The sequence below is a fragment of the Panulirus ornatus genome, chromosome 32 (genome assembly GCF_036320965.1).
Source record: "Panulirus ornatus isolate Po-2019 chromosome 32, ASM3632096v1, whole genome shotgun sequence".
NCBI lineage: Eukaryota > Metazoa > Arthropoda > Malacostraca > Decapoda > Palinuridae > Panulirus > Panulirus ornatus.
Genome location: NC_092255.1, coordinates 16,583,063 through 16,604,064, shown reverse-complemented (window position 1 = coordinate 16,604,064; position 21,002 = coordinate 16,583,063). Strand labels below are relative to the sequence as shown.

The 21,002-nt window shown below is 44.7% G+C and overlaps 2 protein-coding genes across 2 annotated transcripts in view; one reads left to right on the top strand and one right to left on the bottom strand.

Moving 5' to 3' along the window:
• Positions 1–21,002, bottom strand: part of Oseg5 (intraflagellar transport protein Oseg5) — a 180,064-nt gene that overhangs the window by 105,488 nt on the left and 53,574 nt on the right. The window lies entirely within an intron of this gene.
• Gabat (4-aminobutyrate aminotransferase) overlaps positions 1–21,002 on the top strand; it is an 84,411-nt gene that overhangs the window by 30,220 nt on the left and 33,189 nt on the right. Inside the window, exon 2 of the mRNA XM_071681026.1 lies at positions 18,673–18,833. Coding sequence (XP_071537127.1) covers positions 18,673–18,833 — 161 coding nt within the window. The remainder of the gene's footprint in view (positions 1–18,672; positions 18,834–21,002) is intronic.

Sequence of the window (21,002 nt, the reverse complement as noted above, 5' to 3'; positions counted from 1 at the left end):
TTTTCACAGCGTTTTTTAAAAAAAATATGATCCGGTATGACAAATTTATTATATTACAGACTGCATTTTCACTGCGTTTTAAAACACGAGTTACGAGGATAATGGCTCTTCTAAGATACATGGGTTTATCTGCTACTTTGCACCGTGATCCACGGAATAAAAACGTAATATGATAGCGATAGTTCTAGTTTTAGGGCACCGCAGAAATAACAAGGATATGGAAGGAACGTGATTTGGAGCATTAGTTATACCATAAAAGAAAAGATGCATTATAGGGATGACTTTGACGAGTCTATCAGAGAAAATGTGCCACAGAGTGAAATAAACCGCGAGAAATTAACACACTCCATGGGATTCTTCGCCTAACTAAAAGGAAGGGCATTGCCTTTGATCTTATGATATACCAAAATATACCAATGATACTGTCTTCATCCGCCATACTAGTTGTATACGAGAGAAAAAGATAAATACACAACAATCATTGAAACCTCATACTATCTCTTTCACTTGTTTTCTTCATGTAGCATAAAAGGTTATTAAGTTCAGTAGGGTTGAGGGACAAGTTAATTGGGAGGTAAGTTTGAATGGAGAAAAACTGGAGGAAGTGAAGTGTTTTAGATATCTGGGAGTGGATTTAGCAGCGGTTGGAACCATGGAAGCGAAGTGAGTCACAGGGTGGGGGAGGGGGCGAAAGTTCTGGTAGCGTTGAGGAATGTGTGGAAAGGCGAGAACATTATCTCGGAGAGCGAAAATGGGTATGTTTGAAGGAATAGTGGTTCAAACAATGTTACATGGTTGCGAGGCATGGGCTATTGATAGGGTTGTGCGGAGGAGGGTGGATGTGTTAGAAATGAGATGTTTGAGGACAATATGTGGTGTGAGGTGGTTTGATCGAGTAAGTAATGAAAGGGTACGAGAGAGGTGTGGTAAGAAAAAATGTGTGGTTGAGAGAGCAGAAGAGGGTGTTTTGAAATGGTTTGGTCACATGGAGAGAATAAGTGAGGAAAGATTGACAAAGAGGATATATGTGTCAGGTGGAGGGAACGAGGAGAAGTGGGAGACCTAATTGGAGGTGGAAAAATGGAGTGAAAAAGATTTTGAGCGATCGGGTTCTGAACATGCAGGAGGGTGAAAGGCATGCAAGGAATAGAGTGAACTGGAGCGATGTGGTATACCGGGGTCGACGTGCTGTCAATGGATTGAACCAGGGCGTGTGAAGCGTCTGGGGTAAGTCATGGAAAGTTTTGTGGAATGGGAGCTGTGGTTTCGGTGCATTACACATGATAGCTAGAGACTGAGTGTGAACGAATGTGGCCCTTGTCTTTCCTAACGCTACCTCGCGCGTGAGCAGGGGAAAGGGGGTGCCATTTCATGTGTGGTGGGGTGGCGACGAGAATGGATGAAGGCAGCAAGTATGAGTATGTACATGTGTATATATGTATATGTCTGTGTATGTATATATATGTATGCGTTGAAATGTATAGGTATGTATATGTGCGTGTGTGGGCGTTTATGTATATACCTGTATATGTGGGTGAGTTGGACCATTCTTCGTCTGTTTCCTTGCGCTACCTCGCTAACGCGGGAGACAGCGACAAAGTATAATATATATATATATATATATATATATATATATATATATATATATATATATATATATATATATATATATATGAATTGAGATTCCTTGGGAGGTTTTCATTTTCATTTCACTCGCTTTAACCCCACATTTTCCACATGATCATAGCTCTCCCTGATAAATCATTAACGTAAAGGGGGAAAAAATGGCTTCATTGGGAAATAGTTCTGTGCTTTTGACACGTCTTTGGTCGGTAAGTAGAGAGAATTGAGAAAACAAGCTTCACCTAACAAGCGTACATATATTTGTGGCAGCAACTTCCGATCGTGCTATGCAGGTCAATAACCAAATTGTAACAAATAATGCTCCAGGTCCCACTTCCTCACACGAACTCACTACCACTGCCAAATTGAAGGGCTGTTTCTGTGGGACTGAACTCACTACCACTGTCAAATTGAAGGGCTGTTTCTGTGGGACTGAACTCACTACCACTGTCAAATTGAAGGGCTGTTTCTGTGGGACTGAACTCACTACCACTGTCAAATTGAAGGGCTGTTTCTGTGGGACTGAACTCACTACCACTGTCAAATTGAAGGGCTGTTTCTGTGGGACTGAACTCACTACCACTGTCAAATTGAAGGGCTGTTTCTGTGGGACTGAACTCACTACCACTGCCAAATTGAAGGGCTGTTTCTGTGGGACTGAACTCACTACCACTGTCAAATTGAAGGGCTGTTTCTGTGGGACTGAACTCACTACCACTGTCAAATTGAAGGGCTGTTTCTGTGGGACTGAACTCACTACCACTGTCAAATTGAAGGGCTGTTTCTGTGGGACTGAACTCGCTACCACTGCCAAATTGAAGGGCTGTTTCTGTGGTGCCCCTAAAGTGAAACTTTACCCTTGGCAATTGGTATAGACGCGTCATAATACCGGTATATTTCAAGGTGTGAATATATATATATACCCGAAAGCGAGTGAGCAGTAACTCGGTGTTTGATAAAAAAGAAAAAAAGTATATATGCCTCCTGAGTAATGCAGGAGACAAGAGCACAGTGTGAGGCTAACGTTTAAGACTGAATATAAACCTCGGGTCGTAACGAGTGAAAACTGGTAGGAGGTGAGGCACCACCACTCTACCTACTCAACAGTGCCAGAGTGCACTGTCTGCCCGACCAGCCTAGCTGATTTAACTGTTTCCTTGCCCAGCGGATATGAGGTCAGTGACTTCACACAAAATATCCGTATAGCATTAGAACCTATATATAGGGTGATTATAACCTATAGGATGCCATAAAACTATATGAAATAGCTTGTATATTACTTCAAAGATTATAAGGATAACATGAAATTTGTATTTTTTTTTTTTTTTTTTAAAGCGTCTAAGCGTAGCCTAGGAACATCTGAGAGGTGATCGCGTATCGTTTAACGTTTTTCCTTAAACCTGGACACTTTCAGAAATATTCGTCTACAAGGGAGAACGATGGTACACTTCCCTGAACAGACGTGAAACATCTTCTTACCCACAGAAAAATATCTTCTTACCCACAGAATTGTTGTATAGTACACAGTTCTATGATGCGTTTTTGCTGTTGAAATGTACCTTAAAACTTTCACATGACTTTAGAATTGAGGTAAAATTCCCAAAACCATTCACCGAATGTGTGTGTGTGTGTGTGTGTGTGTGTGTGTGTGTGTGTGTGTGTGTGTAAAGAGATACCGGTATCTGGGAAGCCAAAAATGGGTATGCATGAAGGTAAAGTAGTCCCAACAATATTACACTGATGCTACGCATTGCCTACAGATAACGATGCGCGGATGGTGGATGTGTTGGTAATGACACGTCTCAGAACAACATACGGTGTGGGCTGGTTTGATTTAGTAAACATTGAAAGGGGTGAGAGATGTGTGGTAATAAAAAAGAAAAAGGAAGTGTGTGATTGAGACAGAAGAGGGGTGTACTGAAATGGTGTGGAGGACATATGGAGAGAGAATGGGTGAGGAAAGGTTGACAAAGAGGCTACAAGTGGCAGAAGTGGAAGGAAAAAGTGGAACGGGGAGACCAAATTGGAGACGGAAGGATGGAGTGAAAAAGATTTTGAGCGATCGGGGCCTTGAATACGTAGGAGAGTGAACGATGTGCATGGGATAGAGTGAACTGGAACGATACGGTATACAGGGGTCGACGTGCTGTCAGTGGACGGAACGAGAGCATGTGAAGCGCGCCCAGGGTAAACCATGGAAAGCTCTGTGGAGCCTGGTTGTAAATAGGGAGCTGTGGTTTCGATGCATTGTACAATGACAGCTGGAAAATGGGTGCGAGCGAAGATGGCCTTTCTTCGGGTGTTCCTCCCGCTATCCCACTAACGGCGGGAAATGGGGATCAAATATAAAAGAAAAAGAAGAAATCTTTTCCATACGTGAAATTGTTCTGTGACACATCTTTCAGTGGCTGGAAATTTCCTTTTGCACATGACGTGGACACCAATTCCCAAGTTTTCTCTGTCATTAACGTGGACATCAATTTCCCGTTTTCTTCGCCAGAGCTGTGTGCAGAGTGCCTTATCTAACAGGCTATAACATCAGGTAAACCTGTTAATGATTCCCAGGAAGGTGGGTGGGGGGTTCACAGTTAATGTCATGCCAGCGAGGAGGCCTTTCAGTTAATGTCATGTTACTCACTGTGCTTTAGTTGATGTTTCTTGTTACTGTGAGGCCTTAGTGAATGTGTCATGTCAATGAAAACATTACATCATCTGTCATGTCACTGTAGGGTTCATACTTAAAGTATCATGTCACTGCCAGGATCATACGTTTCGTGTCAGGTCACTGTAAAGGCCTTAGTTAATGTATCACGTCACTGGTAAGGGCTTAGTTAATGTTGGGTCACTGAATGGGCCTTGGGTAATATGCCATTTCGCTTTGAAGGTATTCAGTAAATGTCATATCACTGAGAAGGTGTTCAGTAATGTATCATGTCACTAGGGTGAGCTTTAACTAATGCGTCATGTTACTGGAAAGGCCTTAGTTAATGTGTCATGTCACTAGGAAGGTCTTAGTTAATGGGTCATGTCACTAAGAAGACCTTAGTTAATGTGTCATGTCACTAAGAAGACCTTAGTTAATGTGTCATGTCACTAGGAAGACTTTAGTTACTGTGTCATGTCACTAAGAAGGTCTTAGTTAATGTTTCATTTACTAGGAAGGCTTTAGTTAATGTGTCATGTCACTAGGAAGGTCTTAGTTAACGTGTCATTTCACTAGGAAGGCCTTAGTTGATGTGCCATGTCACCCGGAGGACCTTATTTAATGTGTCACATCACTAGAAAGACCTTATTTACTGTGTCATGTCTCTACGAAGACCTTACATTATGTGTCATGTCACTAGAAAGACCATCAATGATGCGTCATGTCAATGGCTTTCAGTTAATGTGTCATGTCACCGGATAGGTCCTAAGTAATGTGTCATGTCACTGGAAAGGCTTTAAATGTTCCATGTCAATGGCATGTCACTGGAAAGGCCCCAAGTAATGTGTCATGTCACTGGAAATATATGAATCCAGAGTTCATGCTCTGGGCCACTTGCAAGACTTAGTTAAATGACCCTTGTCATTCTCAGAAAATGACTCGTATTTTCTGCCCGAGGCAGTTAATGTACCGTGATTGTAGTCCAGACAGTAAATAGCTAGCTGGGCCATTGAGAGGGAGTGTAAATGTTTGATGTCAGTGGCAGAGGCAGTAAAGAAAAAAAAGGATGTAAATGATTCGTATTGATGCAGTATCGTGGACAGTTTGGGGTTCAGAGCCAGTGGAGGGGAAATTATTATATAGTTCAATGTTACAGTCTGATGTACCTCGTACACTTACATACACAGACAGACAGACGGACAGCCTCAAAACAGTACCTACATCTTGACTACATAAGCAGCAAAAAAAAAATCAGTTCTCATTTAACAAGAAACCCAATAAGATAAAAAAAAAAAAAAAGTGTCTAATAACACAAGCGGAAGCATTAGTGTACAAAACAAGGAAACAAAAAACAAAAATGCTAAACATGAATGGTGTTTCCTTGTTCAAATCAGACAGGGACAACACACGGGTGTGTGTCTCAGAGAAACGAAAACTCCCTTTTTATTAAGTAATGTATCAATTCATCGACCATAGCCTGAGTGCCAGGATATAGAACTTTACGGAGAAGCGAAGACCTATCTTCAGAGTCTAATGTTAGCCTAAACCAGTAGTCAATACTGTGTGTGTGTGTGTGTGTGTGTGTTCCCCAACTCTCCTCTTGCCGCAGTCCCGGCAACACAGGTGTGAGTGAATGATACGAACACACAACCACCTCCACAAGAGGTTGTATCTGTGTTGATGTCCTGTTGATCGTATCTGGAACTTAAAGGATTACATTCCAATTATTGTCATGTTCATGTAATCCTGAATATACAACTGTAGTAAAGACAACAATAATAATAATAATAATAATAATAATAATAATAATGATGGAGGGTTGTAGTAAAGACAATAATAATAATAATAATAATGATAATGATAATAATAATAATAGTAATAATAATAATAATAATGGAGGGTTCGTCTACGGCGTTTATTATTATCAAAGTGCGTGTAGGGAATATGCCTCGAGGGCGTGAGGGGAGCTGCCATTTATCATTTCTTTTTTTCCTTTTTTTTTTTAAGGTGATTTAAGGGAAACGGGGCTGCCGAGCCTCAGCCACGTCTCATGCACCACCGCAGTGGTAGTAGCTTAGTTCCCCTCGGCTAATCCTACCCCTCCACCCGGCCTTGCACCGCCTACGACTCCACTGCGACATGGAAGCCACACCTCCCTGACCATGCGCCCCCGCCTCCTCCTCCTCCTCCTCATGCGCCCCCCGCCCTTTACCACCACCGCCAGGCTACCTCTTCCTCATCTCCCCCCACTCCAGCTCTCCCTCGCTCCTCTAGCAGCAGCCACGCCCCTCTCTGACGTGTTTTGTTTTTATTTTTCATTTATTTAAGAAAGGTACCGACCCGGACCCCACAGCCTGTGTTCAAGGGAGGTTCACACTCCACACCCGAGTCTTTCATGGGGGTTTGCACCACCTTCGTGGCTTGTGCACTCTTGAGCATCTGTTGGCACGGTGGGACTCGACAATACCATATGTATTTCTCCATCAAGACATCCCGCCAGGGCAGATGTAATCCTCTGGACGATTTCTCTTCTGCAATCAACCTCCCTCCGCCTGCCTCGCCTCGGAAATCAACACCCCCTGATGCCCAGCGAAAACGGGTTTCTCCCTCCCTCGTCTCTTCGGCCTGTTCGTCTCGTCTCCCATCCTTGGCCGTCATGCTACCTACTCCAAATTACCTTTAGCCATCTTCTCCCTCTATGGCGAACTCCCCCCCTCCCTGAGTGAACCCTTGAAACAGCTAGATCCAGCAAGCCTTTGACCGCCCAGCAGCTAGATCTAGCAAGCCTTTGACCGCCCAGCAGCAAGATCTAGCAAGCCTTTGACCACCCAGTAGCTAGATCTAGCAAGCCTTTGACCGCCCAGCAGCTAGATCTAGCAAGCCTTTGACCGCCCAGCAGCTAGATCTAGCAAGCCTTTGACCACCCAGCAGCTAGATCCAGCAAGCCTTTGACCGCCCAGCAGCTAGATCTAGCAAGCCTTTGACCGCCCAGCAGCTAGATCTAGCAAGCCTTTGACCGCCCAGCAGCTAGATCTAGCAAGCCTTTGACCGCCCAGCAGCTAGATGTAGCAAGCCTTTGATCACCCAGTAGCTAGATCTAGCAAGCCTTTGACCGCCCAGAATTTAGATCTAGCAAGCCTTTGACCGCCCAGCAGCTAGATCTAGCAAGCCTTTGACCGCCCAGCAGCTAGATCTAGCAAGCCTTTGACCGCCCAGCAGCTAGATCTAGCAAGCCTTTGACCGCCCAGCAGCTAGATCTAGCAAGCCTTTGACCGCCCAGCAGCTCGATCAACCAAGCCTTTGATCACCCAGCAGCTAGATCTAGCAAGCCTTTGACCACCCAGTAGCTAGATCTAGCAAGCCTTTGACCGCCCAGAATTTAGATCTAGCAAGCCTTTGACCACCCAGCAGCTAGATCTAGCAAGCCTTTGGCCGCCCAGCAGCTCGATCTAGCAAGCCTTTGACCGCTCGTCAACGAGTTAACGCAGTTTCACCCCAGTACATTACATAACCAGCCACACACCCCCCCACACACACCACCAATGGTAGCAACGGAAGCCTTACAGCTTCTGTACTCCTCCTCCTCCTCTTGCTAGGCGCCTCTTTGACTCAGTGCCACACAGCTGACGCCCTGACTCTTTGCCACACATACATACACACATCAGCTGACGCTCTGACCCAGTACCACATATACACACACACCAGCTGACACTCTGGCCCAGTACCACACATACACACACACCAGCTGACACTCTGGCCCAGTACCACATACACACACACCAGCTGACACTCTGGCCCAGTACCACATAAACACACTCCAGCTGACACTCTGGCCCAGTACCACACATACACACACACCAGCTGACACTCTGGCCCAGTACCACATACACACACACCAGCTGACACTCTGGCCCAGTACCACATAAACACACTCCAGCTGACACTCTGGCCCAGTACCACACATACACACACACCAGCTGACACTCTGGCCCAGTACCACATACACACACACCAGCTGACACTCTGGCCCAGTACCACATAAACACACTCCAGCTGACACTCTGACCCAGTACCACACATACACACACCAGCTGACACTCTGACCCAGTACCACACATACACACACACCAGCTGACACTCTGGCCCAGTACCACATAAACACACTCCAGCTGACACTCTGGCCCAGTACCACACATACACACACCAGCTGACACTCTGACCCAGTACCACACACACACACACACACCAGCTGACACTCTGGCCCAGTACCACATAAACACACTCCAGCTGACACTCTGGCCCAGTACCACACATACACACACACCAGCTGACACTCTGGCCCAGTACCACATAAACACACTCCAGCTGACACTCTGGCCCAGTACTACACATAACACACGCACCAGCTGACACTCTGACCCAGTACCACATATACACACACACCAGCTGACACTCTGACCCAGTACCACATATACACACACACCAGCTGACACTCTGGCCCAGTACCACATAAACATACACCAGCTGACACTCTGGCCCAGTACCACACATAAACACATACCAGCTGACACTCTGACCCAGTACCACACATACACACACACCAGCTGACACTCTGACCCAGTACCACACATAACACACGCACCAGCTGACACTCTGGCCCAGTACCACATAAACACACACCAGCTGACACTCTGGCCCAGTACAACACATACACACACACCAGCTGGCACTCTGACCCAGTACCACACATACACACACACACACACACCAGCTGACACTCTGACCCAGTACCACACATACACACACACCAGCTGACACTCTGAATCCTGTACCACACATAAATACATCAGCTCACGCTCTTATCTACTACCACACAGATGACCTAGTACCACACACACACACACACACACACACACATTTGGAAAAAAAGTGGGGGGGGGGGGGATAAAGAAGGCCCCACTGCTGTAAACAGGAGAACAATATAGAGAGCAGAATTCCCTCTAGCCTTCATTATCATTGTGATGAGGGACCAGGTGTTGATTAATGACATTATCATGGTAATCAGGGCAAGGGTATTGATGAATGGTGTTTTGGAGCGACGCCTTCATTACAGGTCCTGGCGCACAGCCCTGGTACCAGAGGTACCGGCCAACCTTTCTGCCTGAACGGGCCAATTCCAAACTCATTCTTCCATCATGGGGAAAAAAAAAATATCCAATCCAGTGAACCTTCCTCCTTGGAAAAAAAAAAATCGTAATGAAATAAGAATTCAATGCCAATATATATATATATATATATATATATATATATATATATATATATATATATATATATATATATATATATTTTTTTTTTTTTTTATACTTTGTCGCTGTCTCCCGCGTTTGCGAGGTAGCGCAAGGAAACAGACGAAAGAAATGGCCCAACCCCCCCCATACACATGTACATACACACGTCCACACACGCAATATACATACCTACACAGCTTTCCATGGTTTACCCCAGACGCTTCACATGCCTTGATTCAATCCACTGACAGCACGTCAACCCCTGTATACCACATCGCTCCAATTCACTCTATTCCTTGCCCTCCTTTCACCCTCCTGCATGTTCAGGCCCCGATCACACAAAATCCTTTTCACTCCATCTTTCCACCTCCAATTTGGTCTCCCTCTTCTCCTTGTTCCCTCCACCTCCGACACATATATCCTCTTGGTCAATCTTTCCTCACTCATTCTCTCCATGTGCCCAAACCATTTCAAAACACCCTCTTCTGCTCTCTCAACCACGCTCTTTTTATTTCCACACATCTCTCTTACCCTTACGTTACTCACTCGATCAAACCACCTCACACCACACATTGTCCTCAAACATCTCATTTCCAGCACATCCATCCTCCTGCGCACGACTCTATCCATAGCCCACGCCTCGCAACCATACAACATTGTTGGAACCACTATATATATATATATATATATATATATATATATATATATATATATATATATATATATATACATATTCATGCTTGCCTTCATCCATTCCGGCGCTACCCCGCCCCAAGAACAAAATGAAACACAATAAGTTCCCAAATGCATTTTCGTGTCATGATGACATCGTCAGGGAATCTCCCATGGAAGCTAACAAGGTAAATGAATGAATGAATGAAAGAATGAATTCCACGCTAATTTCAGCGTTATGCTGTACAATAACAAAATATATGAACTTGAATGCACCAGTGCTGTTATTTTAAAGAATTTTTGACAATTCATGTCACTCAAACGCTCTTGCATGGTGCCTGTCAAACGTTTAAACAACCTATTTTTATGTTACTGAGATGGCACGGGCAACTGATGCCCTAATCAAGGTCATCTCATTAACGATATATATATATATATATATATATATATATATATATATATATATATATATATATATATATACCCTAGCCTGAGCAAGATACTCATTAAGAAAAAGTAATTTAATGTTTACACAACATAATAAATACAATAATTTTCCATGTTCAAAAAACCGTACGACGATGTCTGCTTGTTTGAAAGAAATATTTTTTTTTTTTAATATTTGAAGCAAGAAAAATAGGTCTGAAATGGAAACCAGTCATCGTTCTTAATGGGCCCTAGGACCCACTAGCGTCACACTTCGAGGAACATTTCATAAACTTCATTTATGTGAATAATTACCCAGGTGCTGGGTATTCCAACCATTTAAGACAGAATACTTGAAATCCAAGAACTTGGTATACCTACCATTTAAGACAGAATACTTAAATCTAAGAACTTGGTATTCCTACCATTTAAGATAGAATACTTGAAATCCATCGTATGACAGGACTGAACCTTTCTGCGTGGTGATTCATGTAGCATTCTCTCTAAAACAGTGTTAAACCACATATGTCATGACACACGTAAATCATGAGCACAGAGCATCGCATTGTTCCGCCGGCAGCCCATCCCGTCCTGTTCCCAACCGGCCCCTGCAACGCGCCAGCTGAAGCTAGGCTAGGCTGGCTCCCGGTCTAGCAACCCGCCTTTAACATTGACTGCAAGGCCAGACTCGATCGAGGGGGCCCCCATTACTTCTAGGACATTCGCTGGTCCGTCTGATACTCCGGGTTGACCCAGGTATATCCCCCATCACCTATATGAATGGTCTTCCTACCGCGTCTTGAAGGACCCCATGGGGGAGGGCGGTGACGTTCACACGATCACGTCACCGCCAAACGGCCGGCTCGCCTGCACGTACACACCTCATATAGTTGACGTTCCCTCCCCCCCCTCAACGCCTGCCCCACAACGTACGTATTACATGGTGTTCCATTAAACCCCCGTGAACACGACAGTACTCCTGGTACATGAGAACGACGCTACGACCTTAAGAAAGCAGGGATGGAGTCAGTCTGTGTGTGTGTACACAAATCACATGGTTAATAACATGATTAAGATGTGTTGCTGGAGTCGATCTGTGTGTGTATACAAATCACATGGTTAACATGATTAAGATGTGTTGCGGGTCACGACCATGAAAATAAAAGAGGACGATCCAAGCGTTTGATAATTAATTCAACTCTCTAAATAATGGACAAGAAAAAGATACGACAAGGGAACAAGCACGTAGGCGAGACTTGGCACAGAGAGAGAACGTGGGTAACACAGTGCAGCTTGCCCAGCCCTGGGAAAACATGGCAGGTCATATGTATAATATGAATGAAAGCCACAATCGTGACGGTGTTTAACTCATACAGAAAAAAAAAAAAAAATGCTGTAAGGTTACAATGATCAACTTGTCTAATAACAACGGAATCAACTGTCTGATAACAACGATTCAACTGTTTCTTTTCGCAACAAAGTTACAAGCGAATATTATAGCCATTTATCATAGCGAATATTATAGCCATTTACCATAGCGAATATTATAGCCATTTATCATAGCGAATATTATAGCCATTTATCATAACGAATATTATAGCCATTTATCATAGCGAATATTATGACCATTTATCATAGCGAATATTATAGCCATTTATCATAGCGAATATTATGGCCATTTATCATAGCGAATATTATAGCCATTCATCACAGCGAATATTATGGCCATTTATCATAGCGCATATTATAGCCATTTATCATAGCGAATATTATGGCCATTTATCATCGGTTGATCGACAGACTAGTAGTAGTAGTCTTTAACCTGAACAGATAATCTAGAATCGTAATATCATAAAGGGAATACGTGTGCTTAATTACCTATTTGTACTGTACGCAGTGAGAGTTTTACACTCGTGGGTCCCCAATCTCTTGAACATTCTCTACCAACATGCACTTAATAAATTTGTGTGCTGTCTGCATCAACTGCGTGTGTGTGTGTGTGTGTGTGTGTGTGTGTGTATCAACATTAAGAAGCAGGGAACAAAGACGAGAATTCCTTCCCCAAGGGTATAAATAAATATTCACAAACTGGTAAATATACAAACTCGTTCAGTTTAAAATGAGATTCTTTCAGTGATGCACTCTATTAATAAAGGGTGAGGGGCTGTGAAGTTAGGAGAGCATTGTAGAATGCTGAAATCATGATCACTGAATCTGTTCGCTGACTTGAGTGTATCAAAACATTGGATGTCGCAATACACATGGCATCGATCAACAGTATCTTTTCAGAGATTCAAGCCTTTTTTTTTTTCCAGGATTCACATCCAAGGCTCAATTATACTGGGCATCTGGTAGCCATCCCTAGTTTCCGCTTATTATTCTCACTACCAAAACTAATCTACGACCAACGAACCCAAACGACACTTAATAATATTGAGAAGCGTGTTACTTGCACGGGGTGTGCGCTTCCATGATTATTTGAACTTAGGCCCTCCGTCATAAATGGAATGCTCAACAAATAACCTAACGAGGGATAAAGCAGATGGATAAATGTGAATAAGAATATAAAGCTGCATCCTTCACATATTAGTAATAATGGGACGACCGGCTTTTTTCTACATCAGCACGGTATAGAGTGAATTGGATCGATTTGGTATACACCGGGGTCAACGAGCAGGCAATGAACTGAAACAGGGGCATGTGAAGCGTCCGGGGTAGATCATGGAAAGGTCCGTGGGGGCCTGGCTGTAAATAGGGAGGTGGTGATGGTTTCGGTGCATTACACATGTGTGCTGATGCGGGCTCTCTTTCGTCTGTTACTGACGCAACCTCGCTAAACCGTGAAACGGCAATCAAGTACGAAATATACTTTTATTTCGGCCGTGCTCTCCTATATCTTGCTGCTTGTACTCCTCAACAAGAAATGAAAAAAAAAGTTTCTTTATATAAGCATAAATACCTCGAGCGTCTCTACAATTCGGATGAAGGTCACACAGCTGGGGGTTGGTAGAATCGTAAGAGGCAAGGTGCGGGTGCTATACATGAGAATTTCACTCCTCTCCCTAACCGTTCATATATATATATATATATATATATATATATATATATATATATATATATATATATATATATATATATATATTCTTTTTTTTCATACTATTCGCCATTTCCCGCATTAGCGAGGTAGCTTTAAGAACAGAGGACTGGGCCTTTGAGGGAATATCCTCACCTGGCCCCCTTCTCTGTTCTTTCTTTTGGAAAAAAATGAGGGGGGAGGATTTCCAATCCCCCGCTCCCTTCCCTTTTAGTCGCCTTCTACGACACGCAGGGAATACGTGGGAAGTATTCTTTCTCCCCTATCCCCAGGGATAATGTATATTAGTGTGTTTATCCCTACTACCATTACTTTTATGCCCCCTCTACTGCTGCTGCGAATATTTTTTATTATCTTTTATGTTGGAGGCTCCAGTCACGACCAAATGTCTAAAACAACGCTGGGCCTCAACTGAAGTATAGAGAAGTTAACGGACGGGGAAAAGAAGAAACAAGGGAAAGTATTTACGAATTTTGGGAGTGATTTTTTTGTTCTAATGTGCCGGGTCATGGTTACTAGGAAAGACACGGGAGGATAAAGAATTCCAGAGCTTGAAGGTGTAGGGAAAGAAACAGTTGAATGAACACGACCCATCCCCGAGTTGCCGCAGTGCGGTACCGTCAGAACGGAAAAGAGAAGGAAAGGTAAAGCAACAGCTGCTGTTGTTAGCGATGCCCTTAGCTAAAGACTAGCGAGACCTGTCAATGTCTGACGAGGAAAGGTTATCGCACTTTCTTCGAGTCAAGGAACACTTTGCCTGATTGAATTACATTATTTACAATGATCACGGGCAGGGATGAATGCCGAATGGGATTCGGAGGAAGGAAAGAGTTTTTCCAAGCCTGATATACCTGATCCCTTGCCTGAATGGGCCCAGTTCGGGATCGGTTGAACCAAGGGCTGGAAGAAGAGGTCGTATTGGACGAAGATGGGATAAAATGACCAATGAGAAATACCTTGCTTGCCCAGCCACATGAATCCAACTACCGCGGCTCATCGTCTCGGAAGCCAACAACACACACACACACACGCACGCACACACACACACACACACACAAAGTGTTCCTGTGTATCATTCTCGCTACGGTGTCCACAAAATATCTTCGGGACTAAGACCAGCTACAGTTGGACACCACAGCTAAGCTCATCCTCGTCCAGCTCGAGCGAGGGCAAACCGTTTCGTGTAAAGCCCCGTGCAATCAATAGACTGCCACTTCAACGTCTCTGTCCAAGACCATTTTGACACCTCTTCCTCCTCTCTACCCTCTGTTGCAGTCGCATCTCCAACCCCAGCTTACACCACCACCTCACCTCTCTCTCTCTCCTCCTCTCTACCCTCTGTTGCAGTCGCATCTCCAACACCAGCTTACACCACCACCTCACCTCTCTCTCTCTTCCTCCTCTCTACCCTCTGTTGCAGTCGCATCTCCAACACCAGCTTACACCACCTCTCTCTCTCTCTCTCTCTCTCTCTCTCTCTCTCTCTCTCTCTCTCTCCCTCCCTACTCCCCTCCCTTCAGCGCCAGCATATGGAGAAGTTCATTATCTGTTCTCTCAAGCATCTCCAGCGTGTTCGTCAACCACCACCTCCCACATCTGTTCACTCAAGCAACCCAAGTGTTCAACCAACCAACCCCTCCTACACCTGTTCACTTAAGCACCCCCACCAAGTGTTCACTAACCACCATCCACACCTGTTCACCTCAGCACGCAACATGTTCACCAACCATCTCCCAAACCTGTTCGCTGTTGCTCACTGCCGGCTCCCATCTCCCGTCCTTTGCCACGCACCGCGTCTCTTATCACCATTCGTGTATACACCCACTTAAAGTCCTGCTTTCCCTCTAACTTGTAACCTATGTCAGTGTGGCGAGACTCTTCTCCTGTGGTGTCTTATCTCCTCTGTTGTTTTGCCTTTTTTTTCTTATGTTGCCCTCTCGTTTTAATCGAATTCCTTCATCATTACCATTATTAATTTTTTTCATGAACACTAGCAATTTTTTTTCCTGGTATGTGGGTTTCCTTGCTAGTGAAGCGTCTGTCTATACACTCCGTTCTCATACTAACTTCATATGACAGATGATCTATCATCCTATTTTTTTATGCACACACACACTTGCATACATACATACCCCCAACCTAAGCCAGGGACCCGTTTATCGTGTGTTGTGTCTCTCAGGCGGTCGAAACACGCTTACAGCAAGTGGACTGACGTCTTAAATCCATTGCCACTCGGCTTGTACTCTCCCTGCTCTCGGCACCGAGCAGCCTAGCCGAAATCACAGCACCAAGCAACCTAGCCTGAACCTTAGGCGCCATGCTGAGACTAGAATCTCTGTTGGACGCAGCATCTACCGGACACAGTGAAGATATTAAGTCCTATCGGTTATTTATGCTTCATCACAAGCAAGGAGACAGTGATGGAGCAGACGACTCAGTTCTTGCAAGCTGGCAACAGAGAGTCGAGATGTCGCATCGCCCACCCAAACATAAAGCTGAGGTGATGCGTAGTCGAGGAACCTCCTGTACTCGCTGGTGGGTTCGTCATTCCATACCCTGGAGAATCAAGTGCGGGTCTCGGTATCTGTGTACGTAGGGCAGCCTCCAGCGGACGCCCTCAGCTCGGTACCGTGCATGGGGCAATTCTTGTGATTGGCTCTGGTCCTGCGGATGGACTTGATGTATCTGCAGCCTCACCCATGGAGACTAGGTAGGTGTGTAGGGCATGCCTACGGCGAACGGACCTCTGGGCTTCGTGGAGTAATAACTAGGGGTTCTGTTAACGCCGGGGGACTGTAGCAACTGGGGGTTCTGTCAACGCTCGGGGACTGTAGCAACTGGGGGTTCTGTCAACGCTGGGGGACTGTAGCAACTGGGGGTTCTGTCAACGCTGGGGGACTGTAGCAACTGGGGGTTCTGTCAACGCTGGGGGACTGTAGCAACTGGGGGTTCTGTCAACGCTGGGGAACTGTAGCAACAGGGAATTCTGTCAACGCTGGGGGACTGTAGCACCTGGGGGTTCTGTCAACGCTCGGGGACTGTAGCAACTGGGGGTTCTGTCAACGCTGGGGGACTGTAGCAACTGGGGGTTCTGTCAACGCTGGGGGACTGTAGCAACTGGGGGTTCTGTCAACGCTGGGGGACTGTAGCAACTGGGGGTTCTGTCAACGCTGGGGGACTGTAGCAACTGGGGGTTCTGTCAACGCTGGGGGACTGTAGCAACTGGGGGTTCTGTCAACGCTTGGGGACTGCAATAAGTGGGGGTTCTGTCAACGCTGGGAGACTCCTTCATCTTTGTCCTCACCCACAAGGTATCTGTGGCTGTGCCCTGACTGTGGGGGAGTTCCTGTGTAAGTAATTGCCTTACATACACAGAAATGTGGCAAGTGATCTTAACAGTGGCTAAGGATTGTGGGAACTGATCTAAACAGTGGCTAAGGATTGTGGGAACTGATCTAAACAGTGGCTAAGGATTGTGGGAACTGATTTAAACAGTGGCTAAGGATTGTGGGAACTGATCTAAACAGTGGCTAAGGATTGTGGGAACTGATCTAAACAGTGGCTAAGGATTGTGGGAACTGATCTAAACAGTGGCTAAGGATTGTGGGAACTGATCTAAACAGTGGCTAAGGATTGTGGGAACTGATCTAAACAGTGGCTAAGGATTGTGGGAACTGATCTAAACAGTGGCTAAGGATTGTGGGAACTGATCTAAACAGTTGCTAGGGATTGTGAGAACTGATCTAAATAGTGGCTAGGGATTGTGAGAACTGATCTAAATAGTTGCTAGGGATTGTGAGAACTGATCTTAAATGTTGCTAGGGAGTTTGGAAGTTGCCTAGAGGTGTGTGGGGTCCCCATTTCTTGAACTTTCTCCAAGATCATACATATCATTAAACTTCTGTATGCTGTCCATATTCACAGTCTCAAAAATTAAGTTGATGCCATTCATGTACTACCGTTATACTATCAAAGCACTTCTTTACATTTTTCTCTGAAGTTCCTTGCTTCATTTCATGTTGTATTCTCTGGTTCTTCTATCCCTACATCTATCGACGAAATGTTTACTGCATACACCAAGAAGCTAGTTTAAAAACTTAAGAGGTCGTAATCAGGTCACCCCCCCCCTTACTCTTCTCTCTTCCATGGTTAACAACTTATAGGCCTTTCTTTAACCTATCTTTGTTGTCTTCTCTAAGGCTTTCTCGGTTAAATGTTTGTGCTTCTTTAAATGCGGTGACCAAACCTGAGAAGCATATTCTAGTATGACGTGAAGAGCTTGATGAATATCGCCTTAGCCATTAACTTGAAAACAACTCCAAAATTTGCCAGCAGAGAGTTAAGTCTTCTTAACTATTCTTTTTTTTTCCCCCCCAAAAGTGCGACTTTAGAGACAGGTCGGGGGTACGATGTCGTCTCACGAGCTTCTCTCTCAAAAACAGATTGCTGCAGCTTATATCATGCTGGATAATATTCATATCGAGTGCCTGGTTTAGTCTGGTGTGTGTGTGTGTGTGTGTGTGTGTGTGTGTGTGTGTGTGTGTGTGTGTGCGGGCGCGCGGGCGTGTGCAAAAATAGGGGTAAAGACCTCTGGTACGTATATACAAGGTTGAGATGGGGCAATTCAAGTTTGAGAGAGAGAGAGAGAGAGAGAGAGAGAGAGAGAGAGAGAGAGAGAGAGAGAGAGAGAGAGAGAGAGAGAGAGAGAAACACAAAATAGGATTACATTCTCAATTCAGCAGGGTATAATTTAATTCATGCTTGCCTGACATGTACTACAATGTCATACATTTAACCTCGGTGACACTCACACGAGTCACGAATGAACAAACGCACCATTAACCTTTTTTTTCTAACTTGTTATTATCAAAGCAGATTATCACAGTGAAGCTAATGTGGTTGTGACATGCGTGTCTCTCCTGCAGGAGGAGGAGGAGGAGGAAGCGTGCGGTGGCAGCAGACGGCGCCCAGGGTAGCCACGGGCCGCTCCCTGGTACCCAACGAGCCAGAGGGACCGAAGGTCGTCACCAGCTCCATCCCAGGCCCAGTCTCCCAGCAGAAGCTACAGGAGCTCGCCCAGTTCCAGGTCCGGTCAACAGGGAGCAAGTGGGGTGAGGAGGAAAAGGGAGTGGGTGGAAATGGGGTGGGGGGGAGTGGTTGGATATGGGGTAAGAGAGCGGTTGGAGGTGAATCAAGGGGCATGGTGGGAAATGGCGTGTGAGTGGTGTGGGTCAGGAAAGTGGGTGGCACTGATTGGTTGGGGTGGGAGTGGTTAAGTCAAATGGGGTATAGGTGCTGGAGAGAATGGGGGTAAGATCGCCAAGGAGAATGGGGTACGGATGCCGAGAAGAATGGGGTATGAGTGCCAGGGAGAATGAGGTACCAAGGTGAACGGGATGTGAGTATCAGGGAGAATAGGATACTAAGTTGTGGGAGTGAAGAGTACTTCAAGCTACAATGGACGGCGACCTTCTCTGTACGAGTTCTTTTTCCACTCGTAGGGCACAACCCCAGGCTGTACGTCTGGCAGACCAGCTAACCTATAGGTACACTACTGTCACATCACAAAAATAAAGAACTTGCCCAACGTGCACCCAATATATAAAAAAAAAAGTATTCTGTGCCCTTACGGCGTGATACAGTGCAACAAACCACGCGAGAATTTTGCTGCATGGTTGGTATCCCTATGTTACCGCGTTTCCCGTTACTCTGTGGCTTGTGATGGGTATACCACTTTACAGTAGGTCTTCGTGCAGATTGTGCCTAATGAACCAAATTACGCTTCACCATACAAGTTAAGCACCACAGTAGTGTTCACAACAACACCACAGTAGTGTCTATTCTGGCTACCGCCACAGAGTACTAAATATATCATAAGGGTTAACCGGTCACTTGCCAGGCTGGTTAATTCCGTGATAAAAAGGTAAACACGTTTTAACAGAAGTCATTATACTTTAAATCTTATCAATACTGCAGGAACAAACCCTTGCTACGACACAGTTTAACCTGTCTGGCAGGACTGTACATCACAGTATGTGGACGCGCTCACCCGCATTAACAATTTCACCATTGCTGAGGCCCATATCGTGTCTAACAGTACGATTATATATAGCGGCGCGTATCTTCTATTTCATCTTGGCTAACATAACTATGATTAGCAATTAACGTTACGATTCCTACTGTGCGAGATGAGGCTCAATTCGATGCAGGCTGAACCAGTTTCGTTTCCAACGTATTCAGTACAATGTGCTCAGGTAGCGAACCTTCCAGTGGTAAAAAGTCTCGCTCATGAATTTCACTACCAAACTGTCCACTCGTAAATCCACCATTCTTATCATGTTGGGCATACCAACGAAATATCGTACCTTGTATCGTCACTCATTCCATTTTATACTCATGCCATTGCTGTGTTTAATGTTATGTCTATTACGATATACAAATACTAAGTTCTTTGGCCATGTGGTCATATATTACTAGACGTTTACAGACCTTCCATCGTATAACTTTATTATGATGTGGATTATGTCACTGCATATCACAACTTCAGAAATCCCGACGTGGCATCCTAATTCATTGGTTGCCAAGCACACGTTAATACACAATCTGGGTATGATTATAATATTACATATGGTATGAATATGCCGTTTAGGGTCTTTCGTACTAACACCCTAAGTTTCCCCCCTTTTATTAACCGTTTAATACGATACGTGGCTAAAGAAAACATATAACCTTAACACACACACACACACACACACAGTGGAACCAACCACACCAGTGATCGTTGCGGGATATAGCAGAGCCTTGTGCTTTTTTTTTTCGTTTTTTTTTGTGGGGGTGTACCTTCGTCTCAATTGATGACACACAGCTGTTATATAACTCCCCAACACCCTAGTGCCCTTCCTCTTTGACTTTTATAAGGCATATGTAGGGGTCGTTTACACTACACGAAACCGGTGAAGCCATAATTCATAATACCTTCAAATTGAGTTACGTAAGGAGACTAAAATGACGTAATATTTGTTACGATCTTAAAGTAAGTTTTGAGGCGATATTTTTCGCTGGTAAGACTGTACAGTCTGGTTTTTTTTTTCCGATGAAATGTAACCTTGCTGATCTCGCCCATTTTGTTGTTCTTATTTGTTGAAATATATGACTTTATGATACTAGTCGAACTGGGCCACTGATTCTCTTCATAATCTTCTAACCTAAAGACAACCAACGGTACGACTAAGAAGGACAAAAGCGTAACAAGAAA